Source organism: Salvelinus sp. IW2-2015, linkage group LG14 (genome assembly GCF_002910315.2).
Source record: "Salvelinus sp. IW2-2015 linkage group LG14, ASM291031v2, whole genome shotgun sequence".
NCBI classification, from domain to species: Eukaryota; Metazoa; Chordata; class Actinopteri; order Salmoniformes; family Salmonidae; genus Salvelinus; species Salvelinus sp. IW2-2015.
In genome coordinates, this window is record NC_036854.1 from 14,711,143 (window position 1) to 14,726,857 (window position 15,715).

General features: G+C 40.0%; 2 protein-coding genes across 15 annotated transcripts in view; both read right to left on the reverse strand.

The window, feature by feature from the left end:
* LOC111973408 (sorting nexin-14) overlaps nucleotides 1-5,086 on the reverse strand; it is a 32,380-nt gene extending 27,294 nt beyond the window's left edge. For 4 of the 8 annotated variants that reach the window (XM_024000770.2, XM_024000768.2, XM_024000769.2 and 1 more), the window contains exons 1-3: nucleotides 1,421-1,934; nucleotides 1,077-1,197; nucleotides 831-907 (exon numbers count right to left, since the gene is read on the reverse strand). In XM_024000770.2, the coding sequence (XP_023856538.1) occupies nucleotides 831-907; nucleotides 1,077-1,197; nucleotides 1,421-1,557 (335 nt within the window). In that variant the 5' untranslated portion in view covers nucleotides 1,558-1,934. Of the gene's footprint in view, nucleotides 1-830; nucleotides 908-1,076; nucleotides 1,198-1,420; nucleotides 1,936-5,020 lie in introns of those variants that run through there. The other 4 variants (XM_024000765.2, XM_024000763.2, XM_024000764.2 and 1 more) reach the window with 4 other exon arrangements.
* Nucleotides 4,393-15,295, reverse strand: LOC111973409 (heterogeneous nuclear ribonucleoprotein Q). Of its 7 annotated transcripts, none has more exons than XM_024000778.2 (12): nucleotides 15,047-15,295; nucleotides 11,936-12,113; nucleotides 11,007-11,125; nucleotides 10,816-10,923; nucleotides 10,420-10,533; nucleotides 9,967-10,143; nucleotides 9,687-9,822; nucleotides 9,347-9,552; nucleotides 8,422-8,571; nucleotides 8,160-8,281; nucleotides 6,520-7,010; nucleotides 4,393-5,110 (listed from the first exon to the last, which is right to left on the reverse strand). In XM_024000778.2, the coding sequence occupies exons 2-12, from the start codon at nucleotides 12,111-12,113 to the stop codon at nucleotides 5,085-5,087; spliced, it is 1,827 nt and encodes a 608-aa protein (XP_023856546.1). In that variant the 5' UTR covers nucleotides 15,047-15,295; the 3' UTR covers nucleotides 4,393-5,084. The 7 variants fall into 7 exon arrangements, with proteins under 7 accessions (XP_023856546.1, XP_023856544.1, XP_023856543.1 ...); XM_024000776.2 differs by having other exon boundaries at nucleotides 4,393-5,113; XM_024000775.2 differs by having other exon boundaries at nucleotides 6,505-7,010.
* Nucleotides 15,296-15,715: the final 420 nt, after the last annotated feature.

Below are 15,715 nucleotides of genomic sequence, written 5' to 3' on the forward strand. Positions count from 1 at the left end.
TGCTTTGTGAGCCCAATGGAAAAACTCCTTAGTGACGTTCAGGCAGTGTCAAACACTTCAGTCCAAGATGCCTTCAGGAGGTCAAGTGATCTCAAAGGCAGCCCCAAATGTGTAAGCTCACAGAACTTTCATGTCTGTTTACATGTGTTCTTAGTCCTTGGCAGCAAATACATCAGCCATACTCCAGTCACATGACAACTAGGAAACAGGAGCTAGAGTCAAAATGTACATTTGGTGTATGATTTTACGGTTAATATTATATTAGGCTATGTGAGAGGTTATAGACCTACAGTCAATGTCCATATTTCAGTTAATATTATATTTAACCCATCTGAACAGTACAGTTCCTTTCATGTGCCATATTTGATGACCCTGTCTTGTGACTGTCCAAAACATTAGGCTATTGTTCTGACCCACCCTTCTCTTTATTTTCAACTTTCCATTTCGCAGCTTTCATTATTGAATTAAACTGTGACAAAGTCCTCTTTGCATCAGTGGATCAACGTTATGCTTTTGGGAACTTGGTCAGAAAAGTTTTGGCAATTGAAGTGTATTTGGCGCACATATAGTTATAAGCCTAAGTGCGTATAAACCTAAGCTTTTGGGCCTAACACCAAAAATAAAAATCAATTAAGAAAAACCTCAATGTAGCCTATAGAGATGAATTGTACAATAATAATACATTATGAATTTTTTATGCATTGTTTTCTCTTTATAAAACCTGGCCGTGACCCGCCCTTTACTTACACAATATTTAATGACCCTTAACACGCAGGCGCAGGGACTGCGGGTTATGAGTCAACCCTAAAATCACTGGTGTGCTGACATACCTGTGACGTTTGCACTTTACTTTCCCACACACTGCACAGCTGTGTCCCAATGGAAACAGCTCCTGTTGCTCCTGCTGCTGTAGAAATAGAGGTAGATCCTAAAGCTACAAAACGTACTTTTGGATATCCCACTGACAAATGGGAACTGACCGTTAGAAAAGTTAAGCAACTGAGTCACTTCACCACTGGAGTGACACTGCATTGCCCTCCAACTACTGGTTTTAGTGTTTTTAACATTCAACTTACTTTGTTCTTGGGCTTCATGGTGAAGAGGATGTTGGGCAGGAGGGATTCTGTGCCGAGGGAGCAATAGAATGTAATCACTCCAGCCAGGAAGGACCAAAACACCATCAGAATGTGGAGATACCTGGAAGAAAAACCTGGTCAGACACATATAGCTAGATGTCTGGTTAATACCGGAACTAAAAAAGAAACATTCTGAAATTATGAGTTAAGACAGGATGCTGAACTAACACTCCAGAATGAGCAAGAGAACTTTAACTACAGGTACTTCAAGTGACATTATGACTGAGTCAAAATATTCGATATCCCACATGAACAAATATCCACTGTATGTCAACAAAACCTACCTATTAAGAAGTATAGTTGATGAAAACATGAAAACCAGAAGAAAGCAAAAGACAGGGTATTGACGTCCAACTTCCCTCAGGACATCAATTTGCAGTCCTTGCTTCAGATTCTCCAGATAAACTCGAATACGTTCCATTTTACAATGGGGTCTGTTGAAGTAAACATTAAAAAGCTATATGGACACCCTAAACAAGTAACCCATAACACCAGCTAAAATGTACTCGCTAGGTCTAACGTTATATAACGTTTGATGCGTATGCTAAAGTTAACAAGGAAGGCTCGCGACTTTAGCTATTTACTAATACACAATATAATCCCATCAACTAGTACTTCAAACAGCGAACCATGTCATAACTTTGTGCAGGTTTCACATTGTTATCTAATTTCTTCAACGATAGTTCTTCCTTTTAATTATGGTTCGCACTTTTGTTATTTCCCATTTCAGAAAGTATTGTGTGATTTCCTTGACAGATCGAGTTCCCTTAATCCGATGGTCGCCACTTCCGGTTCTAATCCTCACCACAGGAAGTGCCAGCAGACCAGAGAGGGAGGGATAGGCGAAGCTACTGGAAAATCTTTAGTACTGTAGTCTCAGCTGGTAATTGCTTGGTATTCATAATCATAAACTATTTAATTTCCTAAACGAAATAGTATGTTTGAAAGTAACACGAACTTCCGTGAAGAAATTAATTCCATTGCCGTAAGTTCCATACCAAGGTGTGGTGCACAAAGCAGCAGGTTGAATTGTTTGCGTTTTTCCATAAAATCTACATTTAAATGTACACAACTATGTTGGACGAATAGTCATAAATTGATCAAATACAATATAAAAATATAAGACAGGGATGAAAATCAAGACCTTTATTTTTTTAAATAAGTTTCACGCACCTCACTTAACAGTATAAAACAATTTATTTGCAAGAATGCAAAAACAATTGTTAGCCACCAACAACTGTTTAAACTGGTAACAGCTTTTCAGAGTCAATTGTGTACAAAACCTGATTAAGTTGTTGTCTCCTTTATGCGATCCAGGAAATACATTTTTTTTTTTTAAGCTGCAGTATCCCATTTGAACTGGATAAACCAAGTCATATCCAGCTAACTCAGATACTAATTACATGCTCAACATGATGCAGATTCAAAACACTTGTCACATACTTAAAATGTGACAAAAAGGCAGCTCATAGATGTCTGATCGATATTCATGTTGTACATGTTGTACAGTACATCATGATTAGGCAAATTTCTGTACACAAAGTAGACTGATGGCTCTCAAACTTAAATGTGAATGCAACCTTCCAAATGGGTTGCCTGAAAACCCAATGTTGAATTGCATATAATGCTACATTGGGTTTCCAGGCAACCAAAAGGAATGGATCATATACAAAATACTTACTATCCTATCCCAGAATGAAAAAGGGACAATGCAATGCTTCTGAAAAAAGCATGTCTTTCCTTCAAGCTTTTACAAGAATGTTGAATTATTATGTTGAACTATTATACAACCTGTAAATACATTATATGAATAAGCACATAGCCAATGCAGTTCAAACCATATGAAAGCAGGGTTTGTTCCTTCATTCACTCATTACATGAGATTATTTAACATGCCCAGCTTGAGTGTTGGCAGTGTTAGAATAACAGCATGCAGCACCTATAATAAACAAACTACATGTGCTCTGCTGTTGCCCTTGTGCTTGTTAGTATGTGGAACAAGCCCTGCTTTCATCAATTACGTTTCCATACTTACAGTAGACAGGGCAGTTGTATCCTCTGTACTGAGGTAGTTAACCAACCCTTTAAAGACAAGTTCTGAAAATAACCACTTTCCTGGAATGCCTGACCATTTATGCCAGGTGGTTAAACCTAAAAACCTGCTAAACATTATATTAAAGCCAATCAAAATCAAAACAGAATTAAATATGTCTATTCCATCGTAAAGCTGCATTATGCATCAAAATATACATTGGCGTCAAGCTCCTCTGAGCCACTTCAAACTTAGACAAAGTGCAAAAGGCATAACTACATTTCGGGATGAACAGTCCACTGGGAACTCAACATCTTCAATAGTCATTTTAAAAATGGCATATTATTTGGAGACATGGGGGAGGTGGCAAGCTTATAATAACAAAGGCGTGGCTGTGGTTTAGGATTTTCTGGAACACTTGCCATGGATAATGAGCTTTCTGCACATGTGCAGTATCTTTTTTTTTTTACGTAACTGCTGCCCACAGTAATGTCTGCTCAGTGCTCCACTGCTGCTTCCACTTAATGTTGTAGCCTACACTATATACTGAGATATATGTTTTTTTAGTCTATGCTTAAGACATGGTCAACATGTTCACCCACCCATGCCTCAAGCGTGACTTAATGTAATTATTTTCAGGAGGGGTGTTACATGCAGCCATCATGTTCGTACAAACTTTGTCGGTTGTAACAGTTGTCTGTTGCAAACATAAGCAGTCTAGCGAGTCCATGTTCTTTTTAGTTGCCGAGTTAAACATGCAGCTACTTAGGCAAGAATATCAAACACGAGCAAGACACACAGGCAGTCAAAATAGTGATTTAATGTTATTTTCTCATCGCAAACATTGGCTAGTTATTTTTTCCAGCAATCATCGCTACGATATGGCAGCATACTATGAAGATTATGACAAATAGTAGGCAGTCTAAGCAGTAGTTGACAAAACGACGCAAGCAATAATAAACGCGCCGGGCGATGCAAAACACTCGCCCATTGTCAGACACTGGTTACGGGTCAAAATACATGCTCAACTGTCCAGAGTTGGAACAGCTAGGCCGCTTACTCATGCGGTACTTGCATGATAATTGAAACGCAAATTAGTAGTTAGTAGGGTCTGGGTGTGGTTGAAACGCAGATAATTTTTTGCCCCAAAGCAAAACTCAAGTGGGTAGTTCCATGCAGCTATTTAGGCAGCATATGAAACACAAGCAAGACACAGAGACACAGTCTAGTTAGCGATTTAATGTTATTTTCTCATCATTACAAGCATTGGCTAAGCAGGAGGCAGACAGGCAGACAAAGTAGTAGTGTTCTTTTTCCCCCCAGGAACTCTGGCTGTGGCTACGATATGACTATAAAGCATTAGCCTACTTCACACAAAAACCTGACTGTTTTTTCTCCAATGGAATGAATGTGTAAGGACTGTGTCCTGCTTGTGCAACTGCAATATCCGTTACAACAGACAATGGTTGTACAGCCTTCATAATATATTTTGGGGAACGTTAGATCAAATCACTTTGGGGTTATTTCAGCTGTTCAGAAATATGAGAAAGACATAGGCTACATCAGCATGGCCCAAAAGAGGGTGAGTAAAAAGAGAAACGTGAGGGGAGTGTGAGCAGCAGCTACAAAGTGTGCGTAAAAGAACATGCGCATGTAAAATAATATGTGCAGAATATGATCCCGATCCTTAGCTTTGAGAGAGGTTTTCAGAGGTGTGAAAACCCTATTTGCAGCAACGGTCTAAAAAGTCCAAGCAACAAGTGTCTTGAGTTTGCCCTTTTGATTATCTTCTAATCTGGCAGATATGCTCCTGTAAAGTTGGAATATCATTGGACCATTGAGTTGACCTTACCATCACTTCAATTGGCAGCTTCCAGTATAACCCCACATAGCAGGTCAGTCTTCATAGTGACAGGTCAGGACCGGCCTCGACCACTTTTCCCTGCTAGTCAGGTAACAAAAGGACGCAATTAGAAGATAGATCACAACAGATGACCACATAACATCCAGCTAGCTACCCACAAGTAACTACAGAACACAGTCCAATGCACATTAAAGACAAACAAATTAACTTGAGTAAGGAAAAAGCAAAGGGTTCTAGTCATTCACCAAGACGTCTACACCCTTCAGCGTCACATGCAACAAGGCTATGCCGTCAGGAAAAGGTAGAGCAGAACAGTGGCCTTGCTGTGTTATTTTAAAGGTGACCAGTCAAGTGGTTGGGATATGGAAAGATTGGGGGTTATGTCCAAACTACAAGCACTATGTACAGACAGTTCATGCATGACAATTATTCCCATCGTTGCTCAATTTGAGATAGAGCCTTCGGGGACAAGAACATCTTCACAGACTAATTTTTTAATAGCCAAAGGGATATATTTGAACTGGCCATCAGAGAAAGACTCCACTTTATGACATTTCTTTAAAACGGGAATCCATTTAATTTGGGCTACGAAATTGTGAAATCTAAATCGAGAATTTTTGAGATACGGTCTCGAATCAAAAAACTTAACTCAAATGGAGAACGTCTCTACACATACGTAACACTTCAATTGTGGAATAAGCCGACTACTAAAATAAGTAATACATTTTTTTATGGAATGCAAAAGTGAAGTTGCTGCACGTGGCAAACATAGGCAAACCTTTAGTTATTTTCTTCCACAAGGAGCCTTAAATTTGAAGGTAATTTGAAGAGAATTTTCCGAAACATGAATTTGAAACACAATTTGAGGTTTTGTACACTTCTGCGTGTATGTTTATTAAAGCAGACAAATAGCAAAAAAATACAAGCCAAAATGTAAAGCCCAATAAATAGGACTAGTCTTTTTTTTCTTCTTTGATTTTTTACAAGACACGCCATTTCCTAGCATTATCTTCTGTAACATACAAATTGTGGTTTCATTTGTTTTAAATAGGTACATGTTTAGGAGACTTTAGTTGCTGTTAGCTACTTAAAACATGGAATCACTAAAAACATACATAAAACTACAGCCAAATAAAAACAGCTGGATCACATGATTGCACATTTTTAAATGTTTAAACCTGATTATGGAAATCGCATTAATCAACTTTGAAAGAATAAAAACCAGTTAGCCAAAAACAGTTGGAAGTGTGACTACTGTTCAAATCCAAGCGGATTATTAAAATATATACAAAATAAATCTTGCCAGATGTCACCAAATTGGGAAAAAAGTGAGGCAACTATATGCATTAAGGGCCAATCAGATCAAGTCTCTAAAAAAGGATTTGGAATTAAAACCCTAATGTTCTACTTCCACTGTTGCCCAAAATAATCCTGATAAAACTCCTGGTTGTCAGATTTGTAACCATAGTTACCAGAACGATCACCACCTTGGAGCGGTTGCTGAGCAATGGGTTGAGAGCCCCAGTTCTGATTATTGGTTTGGCGCCGCTTGGAATCTGGCTGGTTGTACCCATCAGCTTTGCGCTTTCCTCCTACATTTCCACCGCGGTCACCCCTCGCACCACGTACCCCGCCGCGGCCTCTCTGTTGCACACCTCCTCTGCTTGATCCTGGACCACCACGAGGGGAAAAGCCACCTCTGCCCCTGGGAGCGCCTGGCCTGCCTCTGGCTGGGGATGCCCCCCGTGCACCTCTGCCCCCTCTTCCTCTAGCGGGAGCCTGAAAGTCATCATAGCCGTAGTAGTCGTAGTCGTATCCCCCGCGGTAGTTGGGGTAATCATAACCATAATAATCGTAGTAATCATCGTAGCCATAATAGTCGGGTGGGTAAGAATAACCTCCCCTACCTCGGCCGCCTCTTGTGGGAGGGGGCAACTGAGGGGGGCCGTAGTTGTAATAATAATCATCATCATCATACCTATGGGAGAAACAAGCAGAACCTGACAAAAATGTTCAAGGCACTGAACACACATGGACTCATTGTTCTGATTTGATGACTAAAGCCTTGTTCACACTGGCAGTTTAAAGTGACTCAAATCCAATTTTCATACATATCACATTAGAATCTGTTACTTTTCCTGCAGGCTGAACAGCCAAAAATCACATGGAATCAGATAATTCAACACACATTTCAAACCTTCATATATACATTCATGTACATACTACCCCAATTGGCCCGACCAACCAGTGCACCCGCACATTGGCTAACCGGGCTATCTGCATTGTGTCCCGCCACCCACCACCCCCTCTTTTACGCTACTGCTACTCTCTGTTTATCATATATGCATAGTCACTTTAACCATATCTACATGTACATACTACCTCAATCAGCCTGACTAACCGGTGCCCGTATGTAGCCTCGCTACTGTTATAGCCTCACTTCTGTGTATAGCCTCGCTACTGTTATTTTACACTGTCTTTTTACTGTTGTTTTTATTTCTTTACTTAACTATTGTTCACCTAATACCTTTTTTGCATTGTTGGTTAGAGCCTGTAAGTAAGCATTTCACTGTAAGGTCTACACCCGTTGTATTCGGCACATGTGACAAATAAACTTTGATTTTAAACCACCTTCGTAGGTGGTTTGAAATCAGATACAAATCTGATTCCTGGCCATGCGACTTTTCTGAATGGTAAAATATGATTTATTTGCCCCCAAATGTTTTTTTAGACTGTTATTAGGCACATCTTGTTGCTTGTTAGCTGCTCTGTTGACAGTTTGACAAGAACAAACTGTAGGTAACTAGCTTGTTAACTGTTTACAAACAAATGATTGATAGGAAGCACAAGCACCGCCAAAACAGCCTACACCACTGCACACACACCCGTCATTACTATGACAACTAGCATAGCCATGTCAGCAAATAACTTCCATCTGAACACCCACAAATCTGATTTGGTCACTTGTACCTTGCAATTTTGACAGTCAGTACTTCAAAACAGATTTGAAAAACAAAACAGATGTGAACATTAGGGCCTGCAGTGTAAACAAGGCTTTAGAATCAATCAGTCATGCACCAATTTCAAATTGGGCGCAAAAAATATATTTTATAAAGACATGTCTTACATGTTTGTTTTGGCTGCTTGTCTCTGAGCTTTGCGTTCCTTCCTCTTCTGATCGGGGGGCTTTGCAAAGACTATGTCAATGTGCTCTCCTTCCAGAACTTTGCCATTCATTTGAGCCAACGCCTGTGGAGATGATGGAAAACTACAGTCATCATACAATTACACACCCTCAATGTCATTTACTTACCACAGTGTATTCTCATTATATTATCATTTACTTACCACAGTGTATTCTCATTATATTATCACTCAATATAAAGTACCTTGACTGCAGCGTCCCTCTCATCAAAGTGAACGAAGGCGTAATCTTTCAGCTTTTTCACTCGCTCCAGTTTCCCAAACTGGCCGAAGGATTTTTCAAGTATTTCTTCCGTAACACTGTTCGCAAGGTTTCGGACAAACAAAACTTTGACCTGTGGGTTGAAATGCACAATGGGAAACGTGTTAAGAACTTCAACTACATGGGTTACACACAGGCATCAGTGTGATCTGCACCCACTTAAAGACTAGTGGTTGTATTTTGTTAAATGAAAGACATCCAAGGTTGATCAAGCATCAACTGCAAGCCTATAAAGCGAGACTTCAGGTTGGAAATATATCAAATGAAAATCTCCAGTGTTGCTTACAGTTACAGTTTTGACTTAAAACCAGCATGAAAATCTATGGCAAGACTTGAAAATGGCTGTCCAGCAATGATCAACAACCAACTTGACAGAGTTTGAAGAATATTAAAAATAATAATGTGCAAATATTGTACAATCCAGGTGTGCACAGCTCTTAGAGACTTACCCAGAAAGACTCACAGCTGCAAATCTGTGCCAAAGGTGGTTCTAACATGTGATTATAACATGGGTGCGACTACATATGTAAATGTGATAACGGCTGTCATTTTCAATAAATTTGCAAACATTTCTAAAAATGTGTTTTCACTTTGTCATTATGGGGTATTGTGTGCAGATGTGTGAGACATCTATTTAATCCATTTTGAATTCTGGCTGTAAGAAAACGTGGAATAAGTCGAGGGGTATGAAAACGTTCTGAAGGCACTGTATACAGTGCACTACTTTTGAGCAGGTCCAATGGGCCCTGGTCAAAAGCAGTGCACTATATAGGGAATTAAGTGCCCTTTGGGACATAACACCTTGTTTCTCCAGTGTTTCATCACTTTGTAGTCAGCAGATCACTTACCTTGGCCATAACCTCTGGATCTGGGTCCTCGATGGGGTCTGCCCATTCCACAGTAACCATGTTCCCCCACACTTTCACCTTGCCACTCATTAGCCTGCGTCTGGCCTGAGCAGCAGTTTTATGGTCCTCGTATTCCAAAAAGCAAAAACCTCTGTTCTTCTTTTTGTCATCTGGCTGATGGTACAGTATGACATCATTAAGACCCTCTGTTAGAAATAGAAAAAGTTAAGCGAGGTTTGAGCAAAATGTGATCATGTATTTAGTTACAACTACAAGACCTGTTGTTGACTTAATCAAATGAAAAGTGCCCATCTCACCCATAAACAAAGATCTTTCTTACCTGTGACTTTAGCAAACTCCTCCACAATCTGTTCTTTCGTTTTACTCTTGGGGATGGAGCCGACGAACAGCCGGTTATTGGCAACAGATATACACACTCCAATGTGTTTGCCGGGGCGTATTTCATGATTATTACACTGGGGAAAGAGGAACTCATCAACCAGTGTGACAAGGATAAATATGAAACAGCCATGGCACAGACTATGCCAAAGTTCATACTTCCAAACTGACTGATAGGCTGAAGAGACAGACCATAACTGGAAGCATGGGGATACACTGACCAGGTTTACAGCCTCCGAGGCAGCCTCTTTAGTGCAGAAGGTAACAAAGGCGTAGCCCCTGTTCAAGCCACTCAGGGGGTCCATCATTAGACGTAGATCCCAGATAGGTCCCGCCTTCTCAAAGAGGGGCACCAGCTCATCCTCAAACAAGTCTCGAGGAATTTTCCCAACAAATATCTGCATAGGGAGGTCATGAAACAAGTCATGAAAAAACATTTGTGAGCAGCTAAGAAAGTAGTCAGTTCTGGAAATGTAAAATATTTATGGGAATCAAGGAGATGAGCGGTATTTTTTATTTTTTTTATTTGGCCCAGTCAGATCTTAGCGGTAAGCTCTCAGTGTAACAAGAGTCACTCCAGAATTACAAACGTCATCATAAGGCCAAACAGAGATTTGTCGACATTTGATGGTCTTATTCAAAAGTGTTTGTTCACTGAAAGATAAAGACCTTACCTCTGTTCCAATAGTGGGTTGAGCACCTGAATACACAGACGCAGGGGGGGGGCCTCCATACTTCCGCTGACCCGTTGTCACATCAAGTGTATAGATGGTTCTATCAAGCAGAGCCTGTCATTATCAAAATAAAAATATTTCATGTTGCTGTAACCACACACAGACACCGCTTGATTTTTCACACAACCACAATAAATCACCTATGCAAAAAATGTGACCGCGTAGCCTAAACTGACAGACTTTTGTAACATTGGTATAATACTCTGACGAGCTAAGTCAAGATCAAGTCTGCCAACAAATGAGCAAGACTCTTACAATCTGCTATGCCAAGATATTGGAAAAGAGGCATGCCTTCATCTCTACAAAGAGTAAACTTCCTTCCTGGTGTTGACATACTTTTATTTTCGCCTCATCTGGTCCTTTCGTGGGATCTGAAACTTTGGTCCCTTGCTTCTCCCTCTGTCTATAAGTCTTCATTACTCCACAGAGGAAGGCACTTTTGTTCTGAAAAGGAAAGTTTACGCTTTTAGTACTCCCTGCGTTTCATTAAATAATCCTCAACTAAGTGTAACGCAGCGGCCACTTACTTGCACATGCGACAGATCACTTTCCTTAAAATCAAGCAGGACTTGTAGAGCACCTTCTTCGTTAAATTCTTTCAATGCTTCAATAGCCCTTTCATCTAGGTCACTGTGCGCTACCAGGCCTGTAGAAGGGTGACATTTCAAATATAACCACTGTTTGCCAATGAAATCACAAAGAACTCATGGGATTATGTCCAATCAGATCTTAGCGGTAAACCATCACAGCAATAATGAGTTGCTCCAGTATTTGAGTATAGAGATCATCATGTGGACAACCAAAAAAAAAAAAATGTCACCATTGCTAGAAATAGCAACCTACCAGGCTAGTTGTACATTATAAAATTTGAAGAATAATGATTTATGCTTACAGAAACCAAGGAAATACACACGAACAAGCTCATCAAAGGAGGGAAAAAGTATCTCGCTAACTGCACCCACAACCAAAGCATTAATCCTACTGCATGAACCAGGTCAGCTGTACATGCACAATTCAATTCAGACATCTGAACACCCCCCCTACGCTTTCATTTGCGCCCCCTGAAGACCATATCAAGACAACAACACAACACCCCCCCCCCCCAGGATTCGCAGAGTTCCATCCTTAAATAAAGACATGCTCCGGGACTTTGGTTAGCAACTACAAAGCATATTTTAAAGCTCCCGCTTTGGGCTGGATGTGTCAATGTGTAGTTTATACATGCATAACCTATTAGCAGAATTAGTGTTAGCCATAGCAAAGCTCATCAACTCCACCCAGAAACAATGGATTCAAATTCACAGTTCTTTGTTATGGTGGGGATAGCTTTGTTTGTAAATATATCACACAAAGTTGCAAAGGTAAATAAATACAAGTTTCTAATAGAAATACAAACTAAAAAGGAAGAACACGACAACAACAAAAAACAGTTAGGTTATGCATAACATGCACTTACCTGATATGTAAATTGCATCTAGTTTTTCTGCAACTTTCTGTGGTAAACCAGCATCTAATAAAGTCTGGAAATTGTCTGAATGGATAACTTCAGCTGTAGTTGTGTCCACTTCAGTTATGTCTATTGGTTCCTCTGTACCATTCCCATTTACATGATCGGTCATCTGATCGGTCGCCATCTGTTTAATGCAATGATGAGTAAAATTATTTGAATGACTGTTCCAATAACTTAAGCACCTACTGCACTTAGCCAATTCAAATAAGCAAAACATAACATTCAGGCATTTCATCATTGCTTGCCTGGAAATCCGAAGTTGAATTGCATTTAATACTATGTCGGGTAGAAATGAGTGTTTGAATCAGGAAAGTTTCCTCCCTCTACAAGCCAGAGTGTTTAATAAAATTATATTTTAAAGTACTTTAACGTTTGTCTGTGCAGTGGGTCCTTTTGTCGGCAGCAATTATGAGACAATATATTCACAGGAATGTACAATTACATCAACTCTGTAAAGTGCTGGTAGTGTTCAGATCTCTGAAGCATGCACAGAACCATGTAAACGAGCTCAACAAGCACGCATGCATCTCCTGCATATTTTTTTTATATTGTGCGCATGCTTCAGGTGAATGATTTCTTAATTTCAGGCGAAGGGTACTGCTATGGGATCCCCCATGGCTCCTAACTATGCTAATTTGTATGTGGGTTACATTGAGAAACATTCTATTTCCAATTCTTTCAAAAATGTTTTCTTGCCTAACATAAGTATTTGGAAACGGTATATTGATCGTAAGTTTGTTGAGGGCTGATAGTTGTCACCCACTTCCCTTGAAAAACAGTTTGCCCTACAGCCAATTCTGTCGAATCAAAAGAATTTGTAAAAAACAATCAGATTTCAACAGAAATATGGCTGAGACGCAAAGAAAATTCAAGAGGAGGGGGTACAAAAATGGTCAGATTAATACTGCCATTGAGAAAATTCAAAACATTGCAAAAATAAGCATTATTGCGTTCTAACTACCCGCTATTCAAAGTGCTCTGAACAAATTAAGGGAATCGTTCACAAACATTGGCACATTCTAAGATCCGATGATAGTATCGGTAATGTGTTTTCTGCCCCCGTATTCTCGCGGGGCAGAAACCTCAGAGATCAACTGGTAAACTCTGATTTACCACCCCAAGATATCCCTGCACAACGTGTATTTGCTCCCCAACTGGATGGAAACTACAAGTGTAATGGCACTTATAAATGTAGATCCTTCAAACACCCCCAAACAGGGAAACAGATCCCAATTAAAGGTGTTATCACGTGCTCCACTAAGGCAGTTATTTATCTTATAACTTATAACTTGTGGTAAAAAATGATGTGGGTAAAACAAAGCGCGAATTAAAAGTACGCATCTTGGAGCATCGTTGCACCATTAGGCGCAAAAACTCGACATACCAGTTGCGACCCACTTTTTGGAAGAAACCACTCGATTTCGTCTCTACGTTATATTGGCATCGAACATGTCACCCTCCCTAGGAAAGGGGGTGACCTCGACAATTTATTGTTAAAACGAGAGGCTGCTTGGATCTTTAATTTAAAGACCCTTCAGACTTTGATCTGAAGCCATTCTTGTGATTATGATATTGTAAATGTTTGTAGACTTATGTAGCCAAATTGTATCTATGATCGTACGCTATCCATTTATGTTTTTTTGTATGCTATTTTAATATGAGAATTAACCAATGATATCAGGCCACACCCGGCCATGATTACAAACACCTGTGTGTCTTTTGACACTATATAAATGAGTCATCCCGCAATGTTTGTCATTATACCCTGATGAAGACAGCTTGTGTGTCGAAACGTTAGCCATAAATATTTTTGCATCTGAGCTCCTAGGTTGTGCGGCTCTCCTTTATTTTTTCAAGTGTTCCACTCCCTTAGCCAGCACCTCGCCTAAAAAGGTGTGCGTTTCTTTAGCCTCTAGAATATGAATGCACTACCAGCGCTCTGAAAAGTTGATGTAGTTATACATTCCTAATGCCAAAAAGACCAACCGGTAAAGTATGTTAAAATATAATTTTATTCAACATTCGGGACTGATTCAAAAGCTAATTTCTGTCCAACTTTTAGAATTAAATGTAATTAAACGTCGGGGTTTCCACGCAACATTGCATACAGAGAAGCATTTAATTCATTGTCCTGGCAAGTTTAGTGCACAGGTGACAAATCAACCCACCTATTCTCATGCTAATCACGAAACTACTACAATGAAGACAAATAGCTAACGTGATAAAAGCCATCAGTTATGTTACGTCGATGGTCTTGTTTTAGCTAGCTACTATAGTGCCTGAACAATTTGTCAGGACACCAGGCATTATACTGAACATATTGGTACTTAACTTAATTGGGAGTCATTGGTTTACCATTAACTACATTCAGTTAGCTAGCTAACATTTGGTTTGAGTTGTTGGACTACCAATTCGAGCAGAACCAACTAGTTACTTACTGTAGTTAACGTTACATGTGCATTTGTGCACAACGATATTTTTTCTGGCGAAGCTCTTACGGGCTGCTACTTAATTAGCTTCCAATGCATTGCTTAACAAGCCAGCGAGTGCAGCTTAACTACGTTACTGTAACGTACTTGGAAACAATTAACGTTAGTTAAATAGTTAGCCAAGAAATGCTTGAATGTCAGTTAAATGTAATTGACTTAACTAACGATGTTAAGACTTCCGTGTTTGCAATCCCGTTAACCAGCCCATACACGAGACATCCACGCCGCGTAGCCAATGCTAGCCATAGTTCTACGTAACCGGTTGCTAGCTAAAGCGAATAAGCTAGCTAGCAAACGTTAATTAACCTTTGTCATGCGTTTCTCGTCTGAAATGTCACACAGCTTCCGCAACGTTAGTGGAACTACTCCATTGGCGCCGGCCTGGTCTCCAGGCGCAAAATATCTAGCAAACTCTGGAATTAATTTTCAAAATGTCGAGTAGGACTCTTAGGAGTAACGTTAACGTTACTTAGCTAGCTAACCACTTTCCACATTGTTTTAAAAACACAGCCAGAACAAAAGTCAACTATCCGCGTGAATTCACCATTTAACACATGTAAATACTTACCGTTCGATAGTTCACCAAGGTGCACGTTGCCGATTTTGTCTGATTTCAGGGTGTTTAAAAAAAATAAAAACTACGATTCCCGGCATAAGGTTAGGTCAGGCTCCTGTCCGGATAATGCGAAATGGCGGCTAGTTGACTGACGCTGCGAGTGTTGTCACTAGTTACCTCAGCCACAAAGTCAAAACTGACTATAAATAATGAAAACATACGTTTTGATCTCGATTTAGGTTAGGCATGTGGTTGAATTTAAAGTCAGATTTGAAAAATAGATTTGGTAGAAATGGGCGGGGTTTATGACTTTGTAGCTGTGGTAACTAATGACGTGCGCTCCGAGTGCTTCCACATATGGGGTTTCAGCAACCGCTAACCACGGGCTGTTGTATTTTCGCGGGACTGGGAGCATGCACATTTTGGCACAGAACAGAAGCAATGGCATATGTGAGAATCTGTGTTTATTGCACTATAACCCAATACTATATCACATGTGATATAATATTAGTAACTGTTAGCCTGGGCGCCTGTGTGTGCTGAAAGTAACATTGTGCCCCAGATAGTGTGCTGAGAAGCTGTGGTTAACCTTGAGTGAGAACAGTATGCTTTCTATGCAGGTGCAAATAGCTCAAACAATGTTACAGAACTGTCTGACCTCAGTCTCTGGGGTGTGGGAGC

Bases quoted from the DNA above. Each gene is read 5' to 3' on its own strand.
- LOC111973409 (XM_024000771.2), bottom strand. From the start codon at position 12,113: ATGGCGACCGATCAGATGACCGATCATGTAAATGGGAATGGTACAGAG. The intron at 10,924-11,006 runs GTAAGTGGCCGC...TTTCCTTTTCAG, and splicing joins GTGATCTGTCGCATGTGCAA to AACAAAAGTGCCTTCCTCTG. The intron at 10,534-10,815 runs GTATGTCAACAC...TGATAATGACAG, and splicing joins CAGATGAGGCGAAAATAAAA to GCTCTGCTTGATAGAACCAT.